Source organism: Trichosurus vulpecula, chromosome 1 (genome assembly GCF_011100635.1).
Source record: "Trichosurus vulpecula isolate mTriVul1 chromosome 1, mTriVul1.pri, whole genome shotgun sequence".
Taxonomy (NCBI): domain Eukaryota; kingdom Metazoa; phylum Chordata; class Mammalia; order Diprotodontia; family Phalangeridae; genus Trichosurus; species Trichosurus vulpecula.
The window spans coordinates 283,362,081-283,379,113 of record NC_050573.1 but is presented as its reverse complement, the minus strand read 5'-3'; the positions used below and the strand labels follow the sequence as shown (position 1 = coordinate 283,379,113).

The 17,033-nt window shown below is 41.1% G+C and overlaps 2 protein-coding genes across 2 annotated transcripts in view; both read left to right on the top strand.

The window, feature by feature from the left end:
- The window catches only part of ARFGEF1 (ADP ribosylation factor guanine nucleotide exchange factor 1), a 168,887-nt gene that overhangs the window by 63,665 nt on the left and 88,189 nt on the right, over positions 1 to 17,033 (top strand). The window contains exon 10 of the mRNA XM_036753413.1: positions 7,818 to 8,052. Within this exon, the coding sequence (XP_036609308.1) occupies positions 7,818 to 8,052 (235 nt within the window). The remainder of the gene's footprint in view (positions 1 to 7,817; positions 8,053 to 17,033) is intronic.
- Positions 15,702 to 16,569, top strand: LOC118856109 (small ubiquitin-related modifier 2-like). Its single transcript, XM_036766206.1, has one exon. The coding sequence runs from the start codon at positions 15,702 to 15,704 to the stop codon at positions 16,182 to 16,184; it is 483 nt and encodes a 160-aa protein (XP_036622101.1). The 3' UTR covers positions 16,185 to 16,569.

Here is a 17,033-nt window from a genome sequence, read left to right as displayed (position 1 = left end):
GGCAATAAGGAACTACTAGAGTTGGTTGAACAGGTGGGTGATATGGTCAGACTTGCATTTTAGGAACATCAGTTTGACAGCTGAGTGGACAATGGATTACAGTAGGGCAGGAGTGGGGAACCCATGGCCTTGAGGCCACATGAGACCCTCACGTGCAGCCCTTTGACTAAATCTAAACTCCACAGAACAAATCACCTTAATAAGAGGATTTGTTCTATAAAACTTGGACTTAGTCAAAAGGCCAGACTCAAGGACCTAGAAGGCCACTTGTCACCTTGAGGCCGCAGGTTCCCCGCTCTTGGAGTAGGGAGATGCTTAAGTTAGAGCTAGGGAAACCAGCCAACAGCTAATGTTCTAATAGTGATAAATGCCTGCACCAGGATGGTTGCAGTGGAGTCAAGGATGACAGCTAGATTGTGAGCCTAGGTGACTGGGAGGATGGTACTCTTGACAGTTATAGGAAAGTTAGGAAGGGGGCAAGGTTTCAGGGAAAATATAAAGAGTTCACTTTTGGAAATGTTTAGTTTAAGATTTCTTTGGGACATCCAGTTTGAACTGTCTAAAAGGCAGTTGGAGATGCAAGACTGGAAGTCAGGAGAGAGGTTAGGGCTTGGCAAGTAGATCTGAGAGTCATCTGCATAAAAATGATAAACGTGGGTATTGATAAAGTCACCAAGTGAAGTGATATAGCGGGAGAACAGAAGAGGGTCCAAGATAGAGCTTTGGGGACTGCCTAGTATGTTTAGCAGAAACAACATGAATAAAAATCCAGCAAAGGAGAGTGAGAAGAAATAGGTAGGAAAAGAACCAGGAGAGAACAGTATCATGAAAACCTGAAAAGTTAAAGGCTAAAAAGAGGTCAAAGGAGGATAAAGATTGAGAAAAGGCTGTTAGATTTGGCAAATAAGAAATCATTACTAACTTTGGAGGAGTAGTTTTGATTGAATGATGAGGGTCAGAAGTGTTAAGAAGAGAGTGAGAAGAAAGGAAGTAAAAGTACTCGTCTTTCTCAAGGAGTTTATCCACTGAAGGGAGGGAGGAGAGAATGATAGCTAGAGGGGATGGATGGATCAAATGAGGCTTTTTTGAGTGTGTGGGGGACACATGGTTATATTTGTGGGCAGTAGGGAAGCAGACAGTAGACAAGGAATGACTGTAGGGAGAGAATGGGTATAATAGAAGTAACAGTTTGCTGGACAAGTTGGATGGAATGGACTTGGCTGTGCAAGGAATTTGCCTTGGCAAGGAGAAAGGTTATCTCTTCATGTCATGTGGAGACTAAAGAAAGGTAGTAGCAAAAGGCATCTGAATGATGTGAGAAAGAACAGAGAAGAAGAGGGAATTCCTTTTCCTGTCCTTCTGGCTCTCTTCTTCCTGGTTTTGTTGGGGTTTTTTTTAAATAATGTTCTGTCATATGTCTTTTTCTACTTGTCTGATGGATTCTTTACAGTCTCCTTTGCTGTATCATTATTTATGTCTTGCCTGAGTGTTCCTCAGGGCTCTGTCCTTGGCCCTCTTTTTTACTCACTCTTAGTGATCTCATTAGCTCCTGTAGGTGTAATGATCAACTCTACGCAGATGATTCCCAAATTTACATACCCCCGTTTCATCTCTGTCCTTACCTTTGTCACTTATCACCAGTTCTCCAGCATGCATCTCTATCCGTATGCTTTGTAGGCGTCTTGAATTCAGCATTATCCAATTGAAGCAGCTAAGTGGCACAGTGGATAGAGTGTTGAAGTCAGGAAGCAGAACAGAGGTGTGTACACAGTGTTCATCTATCTGACCAAGGCCTTTGATACTGTCAGTCACGGGGGCTTGTGGAAAATCCTGGCAAAATTTGGCTGCCCAGAGAAGTCCATCAGTATTGTTTCCCAGTTTCGCAATGGCATGTTTGCATAGGTTCTGGATAATGGACAATGCTCTCGTGCTTTCCCAGTCACCAATGGAGCGAAGCAAGGTTGTGTGCTTCTTCCCATGCTTTTTAGCATGATGTTTTCAGCAGTGTTGTCAGACGCCTTCAGTGAGAGTGAAAATGGCGTCAAAGTCAGCTGTTGCACTGACGATAAATTATTTAACTTGAAAAGGCCAGAAGCCAAGAATAAAGTGGAGAGAGAGTTGGTGCATGACTTTTTGTTTGCAGATAATTATGCACTCACTGCAGCCCGTGAGGCTGAGATGCAACAAAGTATGAATCAGTTTTCTACTGCTTCTGTTAATTTTGGCCTAACAATTAACACCAAGAAAGCAGGTTCTCCACCAGTCGGCACCACACCATCTATACATGGAACCATTGGTTATGGCAAATGGAGAAATTTTGAATGTTGTGGATAAGTTCACTTACCTTGGCAGTATACTTTGCATGGATGGATAGATAGATAGATAGATGGATAGATAGCATCACCAGAGCTAGTTCAGTGTTTGGAAGGCTCAGAAGGAAAATTTGGGAGTGAAGAGGTATTAGACTGACTACCAAACTGAAGGTCTACAGAGCTATTGTGCTGACCTCTTTGTTGTATGCCTGTGAAACCTGGACAGTCTACCAGTGCCGTGCTAGGAAACTGAATCGCTTCCGTTTGAATTGTCTTAGGAAGATTCTGAAGATCACCTGGGAGGATAAGGTACCAGACACTGAGGTGCTTTCTTGAGCTGAACTGTCAAGTATATCCAACTCCACTTTAGAGAGCACAACCCTGTTGGGCTGGCCACATTGCTTGAATGCCAAACGCAGTTTGTCTAAAAGACTATACTATAGAGAACTGACACAAAGCAAGCACTCAGAGGCCAGAAGAGGAGATAAAAGGACACTCCCAGGGTCTCTCTGAAGAACTCTGGTTTCGACTGTGAGACATGGGAGATGCTGGCACAGGACTGTCTAGCATGGTGCATTTACATCAAAGAAGGCACTGCACTTCATGAGCAGAGCACAATTGGAATAGCTCAAAAGAAATGTTAGATACACAAATTTAGAGACATCTCCATGCCATGTGTTCATATAGACTATTTGTGCCCAACCTGTGGTAGAGCCTTCCAAGCTCATATCGGTCTCATCAGCCACCGTTGGACACACTGTATCTTGACCCAACATAGTGATGTCATTTTGGTCGTCTTCAAGAAAGGACAACAACCAGTTACTAGATTAAGCTGTGTTTTAAAAAATTACATAAAAGAATAAATACTACCAAGCTTTGTTAAGGGAAGTGATTTGTTTTTTTTTCTGTTTATACTCTTCTTTTTTTGTTTTTTACTTTTTTTTTAAGTCTGAGATGAATTTATTTGCGGAATTTTTGTCTTCAGTAATATGCAAGCATTCCATTTAAATCGCACTATCTAAAGACACTTTATGCAAGATTTTGAGTTCCAAATTTTCTTCCCATCTCTCCCCTCTCCCCCACCCCAAGATGGCATGCTTTCTGATTACCCTTTCCCCCAGTCTGCCCTCCTTTTCTATCACCCCCCCCCCCAGATCTCCCACTTCCCCTCCCTCCCTACTTTTCTTGTAGGGCAATATAGATTTCTATACCCAATTGCCTCTATATCTTATTTCCCAGTTACACGTAAAAACAATTTTTAACATTTGTTTTAAGACTTTGAGTTTCAAATTCTCTCCCTTCTTCCCTCCCTGCCCACTCTCATTGGGAAGGCAAGCAATTCAGTATAGGTTATACACGTGTAGTTATGCAGAACACTTCCTAATAGTCATGTTGTGAAAAACTATTTCCCTTCATGCTGTGCCACCCCTCATTTATTCTGTTCTCCCCTTTCACCCTGTCCCTTTTCAAAAGTGTTTGCTTCTTAGTACCCCCTCCTCCAATCTGCCCTCCCTTCTATCATCCCCACTGCTTCTCCCCTCCCTCCCTACTTTCCTGTAGGGTAAGATACCTAATTGATTGTGTGTACAGTATTCACTCCTTTATATATTCTAAAAGTCTCTATGGTCGGCTTTATTTAAAATTAAAGAGAAAAACATCAAATAAACCAAAAATAGTTGTCAATGAAAAGTATTGTGATTTGTCAATAAAACTAGTGGACTTGTAGAATAACTAAAAGCTTTTAAGCTTTTAGCAAACAATTATTAATCTCCTCTGGTGTTCTGAGTACTGTGCTCTAGGGCAGTGGTGTCAAACTCAACAGAAACAGGGACCAATTCTCATTAAACCATACATATATGATGCTTTCTGCTGGCCATATATTGACTTAGATAACCACATCTTAACATTATCTATATTTTATTGTATTTTTATTTATTAAGTATTTCCTAGTTACATTTTATTCTTTGAGTTTGAGGCCATGCATGGACCACAACTTTGATACCTCTTCTCTAGGGTTTAGAGATGGTACAGAGTTTATGTAACACCAGGAGTCCTCTTCAAAATTATAATCTGTTGAAAGGACCCTACTTACTGGGGGAAGCACTCACTGAAATAAACAATGGGAAAACTGGGACAGGAATCTAGAAGAAATTAGATTTAGATAAATACCTTATAGCACACACTGTGATAAACTCCCAAGTGGATACTCTGTGTGTGTGTGTGTGTGTGTGTGTGTGTGTGTGTGTGTTTGTGTGTATAGAAGCAAGGAGGAAGCTATCTTTCAAATCTATGTATTGGGGAAGAGTGATAGCCACGTGATAGAGAGGTTCACAAAAGGTAAACTGAACAACTTTGAATATATTGAATTGAAAAGTTTTTTTAACACATAAACCTAATGTAGCAAGAATCAGAAGGGAATCAGATAACTAAAAAAAAAATCTTTGCAACAGCTTTCCCTAATAAAAAATTTTCATCTCAGATATCTAAGGTACTAATTGAAATTTAAAATGTTAAGAGTCAGTCCTCAATAGACAAATGATCAAAGGCTATGAAGAGATAGTTTTTGAAAGGAGATATCCAAATTATCAGCAGTCATTTGAAAAAAAGTATTCTGAATCACTAATAATTAGAGAAATGCAAATTAAAATGACTTTGAGATTTCAACTTGTATTTGTTGTCCTGGCAAAGATAGCAAAAGAGGAAAATGACAGATGTTGGAGGGGTTGTAGGATTGGTCCAGCCAACAATTTGAAACTATCTCCAAACCATTCAGACCTGTTGAATTAGCTTTACCAGCTACTAAGAATGTACCCCTAAAGAAATGCAAGGAAGAGGATTTATATATACAAAAATATTTATAGCATCTCTTCTTGTGGTAGCCAGAAATTGGAAACTTAGGAAATGTCCTATTGGGGAATAGCTAAATTGTCACATATGAATGTAATGGAATGTTAATTGTGCCATAATAAATAATGAAACAGACAATTTTAGAGGAAACTAAGAAGATCTGTATGAACCACTACAGAGAAAAGTAAGCAGAATTAAGAGAACAATCTGGTAACAATATTCTAAAGAAAAACAACTTTCAAGGGCCTTTGAACTCCTATCAACTCAGTGATAAACCATGAGTCTAAAACAATGAAAATAAAATATGACATTTATGTCCTGATAGAGAGATAATGAACTTGGAATTGTAGAGACCTAAATTATTTGTTTTGCTGGACTATACAGCTTGTGTATTAAGAGCTATATTTTGGGGTGTGTTTTTTGTTTGCCTGAGAGTTCCTTTTGTTTATGGGGCCGGGGAGAAGGTTGGTAGAGTGAGTTTCAGAATGATAAAAAGGTGCTTGCTAATTTAAAAAAATAAATAAGTATATAATCTCTTGGGGGCTGTGTAGCATAATGGAATAGTGCTGGACTCAGGGTCAGGAAGCCTTGGATTGGAATTCTTCCACGGAAACTAGTCTCTGTGTGACATCAGACATGTTTCTTAACCTCTTTGAGTCTCAGTTTCTTAATCTGTAAAAAAGGGGTCAACCTGAAGCACCACCTCAGGGCAACATTAAATAAGACAGTGTATTTCAAGCAAAAACTTTAAAGTGATATGTAAATGTCAGCTACTACTATTGAAAGATGAGAGTATAATCTAGCTGGTTGGATTATACATCTGTAGGCCAGTTTAGCGGTACATTTTCCTTTGCCCCCTTGTCAGCTGTCATGCCTTGTCAAACCCTACTCTGGGTTATATATGCTATACTACTGCCCTTGTACACCTTTATCATTGTTCAGTTCTGATGACCCTTCCTTTAGAAAGCCTTTCCCGATCTTCCCAGTTGTCAGTGTTTTCTGATGTATAAGATACCTCATTTATTTGTGTGTGCATGTTGTACAGTGATCTGTGTCCTTCAGGCTTGCCGGCACAGAGATTTGCTTTATAGAAATGCTAGCTCAATATTAGGAATTGAGGTTGTACACATAAAATAACACGTTATGAGAGTCAATAATATAAATATATGATGTGACCAGAGTATTATGCAAGGTCTGTGGGCAGACTGGAAGGCCAAAGAAATTTCCTAAAAGAGACGTCATTTGAGTTATATTATAAAGAATGGGAATAAGGAATTAATCAAAGAAGGCATAGGAAAAAGTGCCAAAAAAGACATAGTAGCAGGACATGTATGGTAAATAGGAAACAGTCTTTTTGGGTTGGATCATAAATTATATGTAAGTAAGCTGTTTCATATAAAAGTGAAAAGGTAGGATGATGCTAGATTGTGATGGACCTTAATTGTTAGGTTAAGGTGTTTTAATTTTTCTTAAGAATCACATAAGACACAAATAGATATCTGTATGCATAAGGATGATGGATCTTCCATTGGTGTAATCATTAGATTGGATGTTGGAAAGAGTAGAAGCTAGAAAACCTAGCTATGTACTTTCTCCAGGAGTGTAGGTGGATGCCAATAAGCATCTATAATTAGGCAGTGACGGTAGGAATAGAGAGGTTGGGACAATAGAAACATAAATTAAAATATTTCAGAAGTGAGAAAAATGGGTCCTAGATGAATGGAGTGACTCTCCCAGTATGTATGTGAGAATTATTATGAACACACACCCTATAGGCCTGGGAAATTATATGTGATGGAAAACAGCAGAAAGCTCAGGGACAACACAAAGGTTTCCCTCAGACATGGAAGATGGAGTCGATTAATAATTATGCGACAGAGAGAGAGCATTTAGTTTGAATGATGGGCAAAACATGGACCTTTTGGGTCTGCCTGAGTAGACATCTAGGAAGGGACACTTTGTAGGCATGTGGAGATAAAGGACTGTAGTACAGAAGAGAGATCAAGACAGATGGTACAGATTTGTGAGTCATCTGCCTGTAGGTAATTATTTGAGTCACTTAACCTTTCTGGGCCTTAGTTTTCTGCCTCTTAAAAAGAAGGTATATGCTAGGTGTCACTCCAGAGTCCTTCCAGCTTGAAATCCATGACATTGAGGAAAGGAGGGATTGATGGAAAAGAAGAAGCCCAAGGACATATCCCTTACCAACTTAAAGGGTCTAGAAGAGGAGCCAGTGCAGACAAAAGATGGATAAATTTAAAGACAAAGGAATAGATCAAGAAGTGTAAAATTCTACCGAGATCAAGGAGTATGAAGATAGTGGTTTATTCATTAATATCTTCTATAGAGAAACTAATGTTAAAACTATTTTGTGTAATAGGTCACATTCAACTTGAGAAATTCAAAGTCATTTTCATGTAGTAATTTGTTTTTATTGTGTGCTTTCAAAGCTAACTTGGAAGGATATAAGTCTTTAAATCTGTTTCTTTTTAGATAGAATGACACAATATTTGTGTTTGTTTTTCTCCATTTTGAAAGTTTGTATAATTGTGTAGAACCAGGAAACATCTATAGAAAAAATCGTTACGATTCAGCAATCATTGCAAGAGAATTGTGATCAGTTTTGTCACCTAGTGTGCATTTTGCTTTACTTTCCAGGTCTCACGAATTACGATCCAAGATCCTTTCATTGCAGTTGCTTCTGTCCATTCTACAAAATGCAGGACCTGTTTTCAGGACCAATGAGATGTTCATTAATGCTATTAAGCAGTATCTTTGTGTTGCACTCTCTAAAAATGGAGTTTCATCTGTTCCAGAGGTTTTTGAGCTTTCTCTTTCTATATTTCTTACCTTGTTGTCAAACTTCAAGACACATCTGAAGATGCAGATTGAGGTATGTTTTGCAGATAAGTCTTGGTTAAACTTGCTGTTTGCTAACATATACATGCTGCATCTTAAGAGTGCATTATGTGGCTGCTCATTTTTAGCAATATTGATTTTTTTAAAAATAGAATTATTGACAGAAATTTTTGTATGTTTGAGTTGTTACTTTTCTTATTTTATATATGTGTATAGCTGTGTATATCTGTATATATATATATACACACACACACCCCCCCCACACACACATATATTTATAAACTTTATATATGACCATGATGTAGTCCTTAAAACCATTTTGCAGCTTTGAGCTACTGTACAGTAAATTTGTTTGTCCTGAAAGAAAAATTTTAATTGTGCTCTAGTCTCTAGTAAGTTTAAATCTTTACAAAACTAGATTGAGTTTCAGTCATCTGTCCTTATTCTCTTCCCATTCCCTACCTACACACACAGTTTTTATACGAGATACATGGAAAAATAATGTCAATGATGCATTTAAGTTCTATTCATAGATGACAATGTAAACTGTCAGGAAATCCTTCAGTTTTATCTTTTTTTTTTTAAATTTTCAGATTTGTTGTTACAATGTCTAATAGTTTTTAATTTATTTTCACAACCAAATGCAGTCAGTTGTGCTATAATATGACATATGCATTCCTAAAAATCATTGAGCTGCAAAATTGCTCTGCAAAACCCATAAGACTTATGGGTAAAATGAGGTTGGAACACAACACAGAAACTTTGTCAATGACACATTAAAAAAAAAGATAGGAACTGGTAGGGCAGTTTTATATGTGTTGAAATATATAAATATAATAAATAATGGCAGCATTCTGCAGCATTGGGTGTCAACTTGGCCTGCAGCCAGATTCCGATGGCAAAGTTGTAATTCAGGAGCAAGGGTCCTGGGTGTAGCCAAAGTGGCGATGGGGGAAGGGTGGAAGTACATGTATAAAACAGCCTTTCTCTGCCCACAGCTCCTACTACACCAGAATATATACAATGAATATAGCACTTTACCTTGAAAAATATTTGAGGACTTGTGGAGGTGGGCATCAGAAGGGTTGCAATTTGGGAGTTATTATGAAGTGGTGGAAGGGGGCTCATCTGAAACAAACCACATCAAATGTGGATGGGTTATTCAGATTGTTCCCTCAATATATCAGTCACGTTGTAACAAATTTGCATTTTCAAAACAAGCATTAGAACTGTCTCATTTTTCTAAAAGATAACTTTGGTTGCTTTGGTAGAAATTTCTTCTAGCTTATTTATCTTTTAATCAATCAATCAAGGATTTATTAAGTGCCTACTTTGTGCCAGGCCCTATGATAGATTATGGAGATTCGTACACAAAAATGAGAGTCCATGCCTTCACAGAGCGTACATTCTAGCATGCAAGAAAGCATGCCACAGATACAAGTATATCCAAGATGCATACAAGATCAGTACAATGTAATTTGGAAGAAAAATATTAAAAACTGGAAGGGAGAAAATCAGGAAAGGCTTCATGTAGAAAGCAGCCCTCGAGCTGAGCTTTGTAAGAACTGAGGTATTCTTTTTTTTTTTTTTTTTCAAGGGAAAAGACAAAGTTTATTAGGGATTCACCATAATGGGCTGTCTTAAGAAATCCCCCCTTCCCCCCTTGTGACGCCTGTTTCCACAAGCGGGCCAGATTCAACCTACTGAATTAGATTGAATCTGAGCACCTTCATTGAGGCAAGATGGAGATTATATACACAAAGATTGTAGGAGGGATTGAGGGGTGGTCTGGGGTGACTAGAGGAGGGGTTTAGGGAGGGTCTTGAGGGGAAGTCCAAGGAGGGCAAGGTGAGGTAATGGGATTAAGGGTGGGAAGTAGCCCAAGGCATGGATACTGATATATCAAGGGTGGGGAAGTAGCTGGACAACAAAGGGCGAGGCTAGGTAGAGGCTTGTGGCCTTAGGGGAAGGCCAGATCCAGTTGGAAGATTCAGGGACAGTTCAAGGGGGCTCCCAGAGACTGTAGTCCAGATTCAAGGGGGTTCCCAGAGACTGTGCCCTCATCATTCCCCCCTCAAACATATAGGACCCAAATTCTTTTGGGGTCAGGGACGAAGATCTCAGCTTCTGAAACTGCTTCCTGCTGGCAAGGGGTGTAGATCTGTTCCCGGCTTGATGGGTCCAGTTCAAGGGGTACACAGTCATCTGGAAGTTGATGGCTTGGAGTCTGGAGGAGACAAACTTGGCAAAGTGGTTAAGCAAACAAGCAGCAAACAGGCAGTATAGGAGTATAGAGAGAAGACAATATCCCTGGTGGGAATTAAAGATGACTATTTCATACCTAGCTCCCCTAATCACCTGTTCTGTGTACCACACTGCTTCGGGGTTCATGAGTATGTAGCACATCCAAATTAGGTCGGGGGTATCTAAGAGCAAGGTTTGATATGTGGTGAGCCTGTGGTTAGCCAGCCACTGGTGGCCATCTGCTTCCAGGGTGCTCTGGCAAGTCAGAGCTTCTAGGGGCTGGTCTGCTAGAGGTTTAGAAGCTTCCTCAATTGGAGTGGCTGTAGCAGCCAGAGAATCTAATTGTTTTGAAAAACAGGGCTTGGGGTCAGGTCTTGAGGACTGGATTAGGATTCCCAAAGTCTGTCCTCTCCTTTCATCAACATAGAGAGTGAAAGGTTTTTCTAGATTGGGTAGAGCTAATGCTGGAGTGGTGGTCAGTTTAGTTTTCAAAGTCCCAAAAGCTTGTGCTGGGTAGGGGCCCCACTCTAGAGGGAGTGAGTCAGGGCCTTGAGTGCCAATTAATGGTTGCAGTCCCTCCCAAGCCTTGGGCTTAATTGGATATTGAAGGCTATGGAGGGGAACTATGGCTGGGGTGGCAGAAGTAGCTTGCCTAGGAATTCCCTGATCCCAAACAATTGGCTCAACCTTCTCCCATGCCTCTGGGGGAACATGGGGAGGTCTGGTAAACAGAGGGAAAAGGGAGTTATGAGGTTTAACTATAGAAAATTGGCTTCCCAATTTCACCATCAGGTCCCTTCCCAAGGGGGCAGGGCCAGAGGAGTGTTCAGACAACAGATCCTTGATGCCCATGACCTGATGGGTCGAGGGGCATGTGGGGCCAGAGCCACTAGTTAAAGCAAGAGAACATAGCCGTGATAAAGTGGGTAACCTTACCTTCTGCCTCAATTTTGCCCAGGGCTCCGCGAGAGAGGTGGAGAAAGTGGGAGCACAGCCAAGCCCCAGGCTTTCCCCTCCTTCCAAGTCTTGAGAAGACTGGAGGACAGGGTACTGGGAGGAGGCTCTACCACTTTTCCAGCCTCGGGGACACCTCCAATGTCCCTCCTGGTTAGATGCTGGGCACGGTCCTAGAGGCCTGGATCCTGGAGGCTTCTTCCAGGGGGGCGCCCTAGAGGGGCACTCCTTAGACCAGTGACCCTCCTTGTGGCATCGAAAGCAGGTCTCCCCACTGCCCAAGCCAATGGCTTCCAAGGAGGTTCCCTGGAGGGGTGCTCCTTGGATCTTTTCCTGGCCATGGCAACAGCCAAGAATTGAGCGTGTTCTCTGTCTCTAGCTCTTTCCCAGCATTTTCTTTCCTCTGCTGCAACTAGGTCTCTATTGTTGAAGACTCCAAGGGCCGTCTCCAGCAACTGGACCTGAGGTGTTTGGGGTCCCATTGCCAATTTCTGCAGTTTCCTCCTAATATCTGGGGCAGACTGATTAATGAAATATATGTTAAGTATTGCCGCCCCTTCAACAGAATCAGGATCCAAATTTGTATACTTCTTAATAGCTTCTACTAGCCGGGCCTGGAAAAGGGCAGGGTTTTCCTTTTCTCCCTGAGTAACTTCCCTGATTTTTTGAAAATTTATTTGCTTTTGAAATGCAGTTCTTAGGCCTTCTAACAGGCAAATTACCATATGGTCTCTCTTTTCTCTGTCCTCACTCCTTTGATAATTCCATCCTGGATCACTAGTTGGAATGGCAGCTGTACCTGGGGGATATTTTATGGGATTATTGCTAGCCAAACAATCCCCAAATTTGCATGTTCCCATATTCTCCTCTTCTCCTCAGTGGTACAACAGGTAGAGAAAAGGATATGCAAATCACACCAAGAAAGTTCAAATTGCAGGGACAGATCCCTAAAACCCTCAGTAAACTTAGTGGGATCTTCTGAGTATCTCCCCAGTTTTCCTTTAATTTGGATGAGATCTGAAATGGAGAATGGAACATGCACTCTTCTTGTCCCAGCAGGGGAGGCAGGCATTTCCCTCAGGGGAAAAAGCCTTGAAGGCGCTGTGGGACCTGGAGCTAGGGGAGAGATATAAGAAGTCCTGCTTCTGGTGAGGGAGGGGCTGGGAGCTGCCGACTGAGGTAGATTAGACTGCAAGGCCAGGTCATCTGGCTGGCAAGGGAGAAGATCAGTTAGTACCTGAGGAGGGGTAGGGGTCAGAGAGGGAGATACCAAAGAGACCTGAGTGGGAGCCACCTCAGAGAGAGGGGCCAGAGGAGGAGGTACTGCCATGGGGGCAGGGCCCCAGGCTGGAACCTGAGTAGGAGTTGCCTGGGGGGTAGGGCCCATGGTGGTAGATACTGCAGGGCCTGAAATAGGGGCAGGCCATGAGGCCAGAACCTGAGTAGGGGTCCCTTCAGGGGAAGGGGCCACAGAAGGAGGCACCTCCACAACACCCTTGACTGGGACCTGAGCATGGGTCGCCGAGGGGGGTGGGGCCATGGGAGGATTTGCAGAGTAGGAAACTTGGACCGTGAAGGAGGCAGGATAAGAGGAGGGTTGCACTACAGGAAACCAAGAGAAAGAGGGGATGGCCACGGAAGGGGGAGCACAGGAAACATAGGTGCTCCAAGGAGGTTGGGGAGCAGGAGGAGGGGCTGGGGCTGAAGCCCTGGGGGCCATAAGGAAGGGGTTATCCAAAATGTCCTGTTGACCCCCATTGCCCCTTTGTTGGGGGGCTCTAGCTATGAGCATCTTACAATCTTTTCTGAGAACGGAGTTCCGAGACAGCTCCACGAAGGTCATTATGTAAGGAATTTCTGTCCATTTTCCTTCTCGCTGACAATATAAATTTAACTGAGATTTTCCCATTCCCTAGCGCTGAGAGAATTGGGAAAATTGGGGGCGCACTCCCGGATAGGGTGTCCGTCCTTGTCCTCTATGCCTCAGAAGGTGTGCCCAGGTCCATGGCCTTGAACATAAACCACTGGACCGAACTGAGAGCGTCAGGCTGAGTCTTCCAGTCCTGGCTGGAGAAAAACTTGAGATTAGCAGTCTTTCCCGGCCAACGCACCATAAAATGAAGAGGTTTAAGGTTGAGGGTGGTCGGCACCCCAAAATATTGACGCACCGGGTCCTGCCGAAAGAATTCGACTCAAGCCTTCTCAGCCAAGGGAAAAGACAAAGTTTATTAGGGATTCACCATAATGGGCTGTCTTAAGAAATCCCCCCTTCCCCCCTTGTGACGCCTGTTTCCACAAGCGGGCCAGATTCAACCTACTGAATTAGATTGAATCTGAGCCAGAACTGAGGTATTCTTAAGTGGAGATAAGGATATGGCACATTGCAGACATGGGAGAGAATCTTGCAAAGTCATAGTGAGAAAGGATATGAAGTTTTGTATTTAAGAGACAACAAGGGTAGCCAGTTTGGCTGAACTATGAAGTGCATCAAGAAGAGTAAAGTACATAAGCTTGATAAACTAGGTTGGAGCCAAATTGAAATAGTGTTGCAGTGCCACAAGGAAGAGTTTATATTTGATCCTAGAGGCAATAAGGAATTACTTGAGTTTATCAAATAGGAGACTGACTTGGTCACGCCTGTGCTTTAGGAATATCACTTAGACCACTGTCTGGTATCAAGGTGTGGTACTTGTGTGTTGTCTCGGTCAAGTTCCCTTTTCGCTACTATTAAATAGCACTTAATATTAGTGTACATGTATGGAGTTTTTTGTTCTGTTGTTTCATTGTCTGTTTAGTTCATTATCTGCGTTTTTTTTAATGAACGGATCAACTTACGACCTAGTAGTTGATCACTTTATTAAGCATTAAGATCATATTTTTCAAGAATTTTTTGGTAGTGGGAAAAAGAATTAAAGTTTAATTATAAATATTCTGCAATGAATTTGGATTTAGTACATTATCATGGATATGAGAATAGAATAAGTACTGACTATTTAAAGTGTACTGTAGGATATTTTAGGCTTTTTTTTGACAGGAAACTTTCAGAGAAATTGTTTCTAGCATCTTCTATGTTAGCTAGTTCGCATACTTCTTGTATGTCTGTTAAAAGGAGATGGTGAGCAAAACTGTCAAAAATTAGTGTTTTTAAGGCTCATTATTGTTTTATACTGGGTAAGTGAAAATATGAGCATTATTTCTGGATCTTTAGAATTGTGTTTTGTTGCAAACTGCCTATCTTTGAGGTGTACATTTGGTCATTTCTCTATAGAATTTCAGAAATCTTTGATTTTAATCCTTAGTATATAATATAATATTGTTCCCCTTCCCTCTACTCAAATGGCCAGTGCCCTAGCTCAGATACTCATCATGGTCTCTTTATTGTTCTCCCTGCTTCCAGTCTATCTCCTTTACAATCCATCTTTAACATAGCTGCCAAATTAATATTTCTATAGCTCAGATCTGACCGTATCTCTTCCCTGTTAAGAAACTTTCAGTGGCTTTCTATTGTTCATAGGATAAAAATAAAACTCTCTTAACACTTGCATTTAAAGCTTTCCACTATCTGGTCCTCACCTACCTTTCCAGACATAATTCATGGTACTCTGTATCCCAGCCAAACTGGCCAACTAGACTTTCTCCTAACTTGGAACTATATCTCCAGTGTCCATTCCTTTGAACAGGCCACATGTACCTCATGTTGGAATATACGCCCTCCTCCCCTGGAATATACTCCCTGCTTTTAAAAGTCTTGGGCTTCCTTTCAGAACCAAGTTCAACTTCCTCTGAGAATCTTTTCATGACCCTCCCCCCACTTGTTAGTCTTCTCTCCTTCCTCAGTTTTTTATTTTATTTATCTGTTTTTATTGTATTACAATATCAGAATGTGAGCTACTTGCAGATAGTGTATTTTTTGTTTATTTGTTTTATCTTTTAGCTCTAGGACCTCACACATAGAAAATATCTTATGTTTATTGAGTTAAAGGCTGTCTTGGAGTCTACACATTCATTTGACCTTTTAATCTGGCTCTTTAGGAACCTCTTTTACTCCTTAGTGACGACTGGCGCTATGGCATACTTTTAACCAGTAGAATCTTCAGGGCAATGAAGACTAGTGTATAAATTTTGTACACAATGTAAACTGGGGTCAGAAAGACCTAGTTTTACATCCAGTACTGAAGCTTTTACTTAACTTTTCTGTGCTTTAGGCTACTTTACTGAACTTCAAATTCTAAATGAATTGTGATTTGCTGTGGTGGAGGCAGTTCCCTACTTGGACCACATCAGAGATCCTTCACATATTTGAATAATCCTAGAGGGACTGACAAAAGCCTTTACTGACAATACCTTGGGATATGAAGGTTTTATTCCTGAGTAAAGACAGTAAAGACTTTCTGAAGATTTTGTAGATGGAAAGATGATATTCTTGTTCAAATAAAGCTTGGACCTGTGGTCTGTTCCAACACAGGTATTCTGTAATTCTTAAAAATGATTGGGTACCTCCACCGCTGCCTCCTCCTCCTCTTCCTCCTCCTTTTTCTTCTCCTCCTCTTCCTCACCATCATCACCATCATCTTCCTCCTCCTGCTCCTGCCGCTGCTGCTTCTCCCCCCGTTCCCTTGGAGCGGACCATCCTGGTGCCTCTTTTGTGAAGTGGCGGCTGAGGAGACCGCGGGACTCGCCATGGCCGACGAAAAGCCGAAGGAAGGAGTCAAGACTGAAAACAACGACCACATTAATTTGAAGGTGGCAGGGCAAGATGGTTCAGTGGTGCAGTTTAAGATTAAGAGGCACACACCACTTAGTAAACTAATGAAAGCCTATTGTGAAGGACAGGGTTTGTCAGTGAGGCAGATCAGATTCCGATTTGATGGGCAACCAATCAATGAAACAGACACACCTGCACAGTTGGAAATGGAGGATGAAGATACAATTGATGTATTCCAGCAGCAGACAGGAGGCACTTACTAAAAAGAATCTACAACTCTTCTCCAGAACTGTGCTCCCAAGAAAAACAATACATTCACAATTAGAAACCAAGATTTGGTTCATCCACATCCTGACTACTGCAGTATAGTTTTCTCTCTTCTTTGATTCCCTTCCCCCATTCCTTTATTGTACATAAAGTAACTGGTGTATGCGCACAGGCATAATGCGTATTTTTTTTTTAACTAAATGGCCGATGGTATGTTTTGATCAACATCAAATGGAGATGGGGAGGGGAAAAAACAAATTGGTTCTGTGAAAATACCCCTTTTCTCCATTAGTGGCATGCTCATTCAACTTTTATCTTTATATTCCAGTAAGTTATTTTGCTCTCACTGTTTAACAACAACAAAAAAAAACCCACAAAAAAATCCTTTCATACCTTGTTTGATTGGATAATTTCAGTGTTTTTCTTTTATCATTGTAAAACCAAGGACGATTTTATAACTTTTTTGTACGTAGCTGTTACATGTAGGGCAATCTCTGTCTCTCAGTAGGGATAAATTACTATAAAGAAATTGATCCTAGATAGTTTTCCCTTCAAGTCAAACATCTTGTTGTTTAAATAAACTTCTTGTTTAAAATAAAAAAAAAATGATTGACATGTGGGCAGCTGGGTGGCACAGTAGATACAACACCAGCCCTGTAGTAGGAGGACCTGAGTTCAAATTAGGCCTAGACACTTACTAGCTGTGTGACCCTGGACAAGTCACTTAACCGCAATTGCCTCAAAAAAAATTTATATGAAGATTTTTATACACTTTGGACAGTTAACTTCAGGGAGAAATTGGGTTCAGATCGAGCTTTAAAATGTTTCTTCTTTCTCTTTTGAAA